At 42.6% G+C, this 7082-nt stretch overlaps 1 protein-coding gene across 1 annotated transcript; it reads right to left on the bottom strand.

Annotated features, from left to right (window-relative positions):
- Positions 1-1461: 1461 nt before the first annotated feature.
- On the bottom strand, positions 1462-6053 carry phlda1 (pleckstrin homology-like domain, family A, member 1). The gene is made up of 2 exons (XM_023408739.1): positions 5390-6053; positions 1462-3745 (listed from the first exon to the last, which is right to left on the bottom strand). The coding sequence occupies exon 1, from the start codon at positions 5888-5890 to the stop codon at positions 5429-5431; it is 462 nt and encodes a 153-aa protein (XP_023264507.1). The 5' UTR covers positions 5891-6053; the 3' UTR covers positions 1462-3745; positions 5390-5428.
- Positions 6054-7082: the final 1029 nt, after the last annotated feature.

Here is a 7082-nt window from a genome sequence, read left to right as displayed (position 1 = left end):
TTCCTCTTCACCAAGTAGGCAGTATAAAGTCAAATCACATCAGTGCCACAGGAACCAGAAGAATATTTTTTTAAAAAAACATTGCACATGAACAGCCCTTAAAGTGACGTTATGTAACTTTTGAAATAAGAAATAACAATATTCATGTAATAAAACAAACCCTTGTTCAATTCAATACACAGGTTGTGCTGCTACACTTGGTCTGGAATGACCAGCAACTTGTGGCTAATGTTTACAAACGTGCTATTACACTTTTTACAAGTTTTAACTTTTTCTAATGGCATCCATCTGTCCATCCGTCCATCACATTCTTTTGATGGTCAAAGGTCAAAGGTCACTGTGACTCACAAAACACATTTTTGGCCATATTGGCATAACTCACTAATTCATACACTAATTATGACACAATTTAACTCAAATGTCTCTAAGGATAAAATGAAGTGACGACATTTTATATTGAAAAGGTCAAAAGTGAAGTTCACTGTGACATCATAATGTTCTGCAAAAACTCTCAGGAAGGGGAGAATGTGATCATACTTCCTGCAAATTGGTTGGTTGGTGGAGGCACACGACCACAAGGAGGTAAATGTAGTTTTTTTAGGTCATTTTTCAGGCTCTTTTTATGCCTTTGTTATAGCTGCAGTGAGAGAGAGAGACTGGGAAGTTGGAGAGAGAGAGAGAGAGAGAGGATGACATGCAGCAAAGGACCACAGGTCGGACTCAAACCCAGGCCGCTGCAGTTAGGACTAAGTCTTAATGGTACACAATCTCCCAGGTGAACCACAGAGGCGCCCCACATTTTATCATTGTCATGTAGTTGCCACAGTTGGAGTTTAAGTCTCTCAATAGTCTTGCTTGTAATGGTGGTGTTCAAGGACTTGAAACATTTTTAGTTTTCACTCTGGATGAGGACATTTTCTAAATGCCTCAAAATCTAAATGCATTTTCATTATGGCTGCTAATTGCTCCTGTGTGAATATTTTCAATCCCCCTGAAGTAGAGAAAAGAGGAAAAGCTGTATTCACATGGACTGTATGGTCCAGGCTTTACTGGAGAGAGAGGATGTTTCTTTACACAGCAACGTTCCTCTCCAGCAGCAGCAGCGAACGTTTCATGTGTCAAAAAGGATGCCGTCATGTGCCCCAGGTTTAATTGAATTAGCTTGGCTTTAGACAGGAGAGTAGACGGGCCACGTGTGCTTTTGACATTACAGACGGGCAGTTTATCTGAGCGGCACCAACTGGCAGTGAAACCCAATTCTCCACACAGCCTCTACTTTTAGACCAGGAAACCAGGGGGTGAAAGGTTCAGCGGTTTTAAAGCATGAAAGGCTTGAGGCCCACAAAGCAGTGGCTAGTTAAACAGGTCGCTCAAATGACCCCAGTGAACTCAGGAGCAGGGCTCTGACGTTCATCTGCTGCTGAGGGAGAAGATGGAGAGAAACCACACGAGACACCGTGCTGTTTGTTTGGTTTGTTTTTTTAATGGAATGTATCTTCTCAAGGTATGAAAATAGATCTCACGTTGAAATAAGAAATTGGACAGTGGCTACAAAGGGTGCAGCTAAAACTGTATGTGTAATGATGGCAACAGGAAGGTATGTCAGAAAAGCATCACACCATTTGCATTAGATAAAGGGCACAGCTATAACCCCGCGCGCGAGATGACAGCAACACAGAGGCATGTGTTGGCGGTGATACACTGGCGAGTGGGGAGAAGCAGTGGGAAACTCTTCCAGCAAACAGGAAACAACATGAGCCACAGTGAAATGAAATGTTTCCTGACAGCAAGACAACCCTCCATCATGAAATGTACAATACAGAGGCAATTTCTGAGACTGTTACCTGTCATGTCCCACTAAATGCTGCCGCATGTATCACCACCTTAAGAAGCTTCACAACAATCACGTTATTTAGCCTGATATTTCCTCATGAAAATCATTTTGTGCCCTAAAATATATTGAACTTGCAGATTAGAGAGAGTTTCATGAACATTTGTCAGAGGCCAAGTTGCAGCAGAGACAGAAATACTCTGACTGGTTGCAGCAAAGGTCAGTGGAAGAGTCTGTTTTAGCTTAGTTAAGCTAATTAGCAAGCTAAATACAAAATCCACTGTATTTATGATAAATAGCTAAGATAAAACCTTTCTGGCCTATACCATTTTGTAGCCAAGAGACATTAGAAATATTGGAGAGAGTAATTCTATGCAAAGGCTTGAGCCATTGTTTTCCAAGAGATAGAGAAGCTACAAAACCTTGCCAGGACCAGCACTGGGATTTAAGACAAGTTTTGCACAGTGGCCATTATAGGAACTGCATGTAATGTGACATCTACTGGCCCAGAAATACTGTATTATTCAAATTCAAGCCGTTTGGGTCTAATAAAATTAAGAACTCAGGAGGAGCTGTGCAGGAAGTCAGTCAGCTCAGCACGGAACAGCTGTGCTTTAGGTCCAAAAAACATTTTCTTCCTAATATAACGGGGCGCCATCTCATGACATATCCAGCTCTTCTAAAGGCGCTGTCACACCAGAAAGCACCAAAGTGCAGAGATATCCACACATTTTTAGGAAATACATGGTGCTTGCACAGCAAGTTGTGAACCACTGTAGCTAGCTAGCTATAGGCTAACATGCTGTGTCTGACTTGGTAGTTTGCTAACTGTAGGTTAGGAAGCTACTTAGCGCACGCTGTGACGGTTAGCCAGTTTATACTTAGCAATACAGCTAATAAGCCGTGATAGCATCTCCTGTTTTGACCAAGAAGAGACTGAAAATGTATTTCCCTTTTTGTTTCTGTTTTGTCAGGTTTAGTTTCAGGGTTTATTTTTCAGTTTCAGTCTGATGTTAGCTTGCTGTTGTTATTTGGCTCCACTCACTAGGACTTAATGCAACCAGTGAAATTGACTCTGGAGCAACTCAGCTTCTGAAAATTGTCCAATATAACAAAAACTCCACTGTGCATGTTACCTATTCACCACGACTAAGCCCTTCTCTGTCACCACAAGAAACAAACTGTGGGTAATAAACCAGTATCTTACTCAGATTTAAGACTCACAAGAAAGCAACGGATCGCTTTTGTATCTATGTATGCAGCCAAACAAAATGATGGAAAATGATTGATGAACATAATGAAAATACTAAGTTGTACTGTAATAAATCAAGCACTTAAAACAAATCATGTATCGGTCAAGCAGGCATCTCGTCATATACAGTATCTGTGGTATTTTAGTGTAGTATATTCTGAGGTGTAACACTGCACAAGAGAGAGAAATGTAATGAAATGATTCTTTGGTTCAGTTGAAAAATGAAAACATGGACAATGAGACATATTACCAATAAAGAACTGATTCGACTAACCTACAGCAAACATCCTAGGATAATAATGAAAGCTTATTCCCAATGGACTCATGAACCTGCGAGCGAGTATTTCCTGTTCCACTCTAGCAACAACCACACTGAACATTCATCAACAACATAACATTTTTTTTTATATAAAAGATATATACACATCTAATAAATAAGGGATAACCAATCGCACGGTAGAATACAGCTGTTTTCTCACATGCTTTTTGTCCATCAGTCTTTTGTGAAATAAGTCTCTGTATTGAAAAAGAACGGGGTTCTGGTCTGTGGAAACCACTACATGGAAGAGGGGTTCTCCTGGAGAATGGAGCTCGATGGTGAAGCGGCAGGGGGAGATGCAGTCCGGGTCGATATTCATCCTCCAGCTGAGTGTCCAATTAACCTGCGGATGCAATCAGTTAGACAGACTGCAGACTGGTATTGCCTGACAGTGGGGGCAAAGGAAATCTCAAGTCCCCTGGAACATGGACTTCATATACCGTAATCTAAGGCTGCTTATTTCAACAGTGTGGATCTTATGATTAGATATAAACGCACACTGTCATAATGGAAAATATAATTTCCTTTTTAACTGAGAGTATGTTTTGTTTTGTTTTTTTGTTTTTTTACATAAAAGACAGATTAGTGGTTTATTGCTCAGTGGGGCTCAAGCAGAGTTTTTGAAATTCCTCATGAGTCAAATAACTCCTCATGAGAGTTTAAAAAACATTTTATTATGTATTCAGCTACATTTTCAGAAAACTATATTCCCAGAGCGTGTTAAAAACCTTCTCTATTCTAACATTCAGGTAAGATATACTGAATCATTTCATTTGATCATTTTTCCTGCTTAAAATTTATATATCAAAATAAACTCAGCCTAAAATACTAGAATCAGCCTAAAAAGACATGTTTTTTTAATGTTAACTGCCCAAATTCAGCTAAAAAAACAGAATTCATGGAAAAAAATGCCTCCGCAGGATGGATGTGGCCATCACTTTTTTGTGTTTGCTGACTTATGCCTATCATTTATTATAAGGACTAAATAATAATAATAATAATATATGTACACACATAATACATATAATAATGCTTTGTTGGGCTGAAACCACTTTGTGACAACAGTCACCATGTGCCTCAGAGAGCCACGTGTATGGATATCCTGTTGTCAAACTAAATGCTGTCGCAGCTCATTTCACTTCACACAACCTGAGCCGGGAAAGAGGGAGTGAGCCGAGCTCCTGGAGCTGTGTGTGGTTGGACTGTGAAGCCGCACACACTTGGCTCTGCTGTGACACTTAGAGCGGAGACTGCGCTCCAGTGCAGATTAGAGTGTCTGGGTACATTTGGAAGTCGGTATGTGCGCACACACTCAGCAACAACAGGGGATTCTCCTAAACCGCCTTTGATATTTACGCACAATTTCTGCGACTTTACGCTTAATTTGGGAGCCACTGACACATATTTAACAGCTTCTCAAATATTGATCTTTACCACTGAGAACTTAATCATATTCCATCATGTTCATTAATGTGAACCTAATTTTAAATAGATTCTAAACACACACAGCTCTGCACCTTCCCGGCACCGCTGCAGGCTGAATAATCAGGCGACGTGCGTAATGTAGATGTAGATCTATTCATCGCCGCGCGTAAAGCCACATGCTATATTGGATATGGAGGAGCTCTCCTTGTATGAAATATCAGACCTGCCTGGGAATGTATATCCACCACATTTTCGTGGTGGTTCTCACCTCCGTGCACGGGGTGTATAGACAGGCCTACAGCAGGGGCTCGCAAACTTTTCTTTATGCCCAAATAAATCCACATTTTGTGATTCTGTCTCCTCCTGGAAGAATATTCTCAGGGTTTGATCTGTGAGGGAGGACTGAGACCTATGATGCAAAGAGATGTCCTCACTCATGGTGTAAATATCCAGGGAATAAGACAAAATCGAAAAACGCGTCCTTAATTTGCAAGGGGATCCCCAGGTGGTCCCCGGACCTGGGAAGCCCCCCTCTCTCTCGCTTTCTCTTAAGCAGTCTTACCGCTAATGGCGCACCAGTGTCCGCGGGACTCGCCGCAGGTCACGCAACGTTTGGCGAGCTGCGGACCGTCTTCTGGCCGGGCATCTGCACGACGAGCAGCTGCTGCTTCTGCCGGGTGGACTTGACGGCCAGGATCGCCTGCCGGTTCTTGTACTGGACCATCTGCAAGGTGATCTCCGCGTTCCAGCCCTCGTCCTGCGGGCACCTGAAGTCGATCTCCTTCCCCTCCATCATGACCACCGTGAAGTAGACGTACTTGCCTTTACGCTCCACGCAGTCCACCGTCTTCATGTTGGCGAAGTGCAGCTCCTTGACTTTGCCCGTGTCCCCGCCGCCGTGGTGCGGCTGGTGGTGCTGCGGGTGGTCGTGCTGCTTGGGCGGCAGCAGCAGCACGCCGTCCTCGGTCAGGACGCAGTGCTTCTTCTTCCAGAGCTGCAGCAGCCCGTCGCTCCGCTTCTCCAGCAGACCCTCCTTGAACACCTTCCTCCCGTTTTCCAGCATCTTCACCTGGACGCTTCAGGCTCCCACCCTCCTCACTGCTGCACTACACGGACGGACACAGGGACTGACGGAGGGACGGCTGTCTATCCCGGAGCAGGTGGAGGCATGAGATGTTGCTGTGACTGCGGTGGTGAGTGGTGTCGGTTGTAGTGAGGAGGCTGCCTGTCTGGCTGCTGGTCACAATGTGTGAGGGGGGTTTAGGGGCGGGAGGGGTCTGGAGAGGTGCACCGCCCCCCTGAGTGGCAGCAGCTCCCGAGAACATGAAAACACTAAGAGCCAACTAACAACCACCAATTCTTTACTTAGTCACTTCATCACTTTGAATCTTTGATTCAGTATTTTTAAAGGCAGGCTTATATTACATTATTAGGCGACTATAATTACAAAGACATCTCTTGAGGCCATACAGCCCTTAAGTCTTTTAATTATACACTGATATAATCCAAATAAATCATATAATATTGATAGTTGCTGTATGGAAACTTGTTGAAAATGTGGCTTATGATTTGCAGGGTAGGGATGGTGGACAAAGTCCCACCCGATGTTCACTTCCCTCACATTGATCTGACAGCTGTATCTTAAGAAAGTGTGTGTGTGTGTGTGTGTGTGTGTGTGTGTGTGTGTGTGTGTGTGTGTGTGTGTGTGTGTGTGTGTGTGTGTGTGAGAGAGAGAGAGAGAGAGAGAGAGAGAGAGAGAGAGATGAATATAAAGAACATTTTGCATTGTTATGGATGAAATCCAATGCTTGCATCTCATTGTGTTCCTAATAATAGTTTAATATAGGCTACTGTACATAGTCCATTCAATAAAGTCGATTATTTTAAGTATATTTTTCAAATTTCTGAACAAAACATCTGAATGAAGACTTTGGGAGTATTTCTACTTTGTGGCAGCATTGTCATTTTCCCTGTAGTTAAATATCCAAATGCTTCTTCCAGCACTGACGGTGATTCAGTGTTTTTAATCTGACAATGTCCTGAAAGTATTGACGTCCTAATTTGAATTTAAGGTAAAGTCTGAACATGATCAGTCTCTTTCACTCTAAGGATTCAGGTGTTATGATCTTAATTAACACTATTTGTAATCAAAGTGTTTTGAATTCATATTATTTCAAAATTTTCATCACTATCACTGTCACCTCTACATCAGCGTATCTAATGGCCCTCTTATGTTTCAGTGTTATTTGATGCGG

Source organism: Seriola lalandi, unplaced genomic scaffold, assembly GCF_002814215.2.
Source record: "Seriola lalandi dorsalis isolate HSWRI2012SDOR001 ecotype SW California unplaced genomic scaffold, Sedor1 jcf7180002054371, whole genome shotgun sequence".
Taxonomy (NCBI): domain Eukaryota; kingdom Metazoa; phylum Chordata; class Actinopteri; order Carangiformes; family Carangidae; genus Seriola; species Seriola lalandi.
Note: the sequence above shows the minus strand (reverse complement) of the source record. Positions and strands in the feature narration are given on the sequence as shown.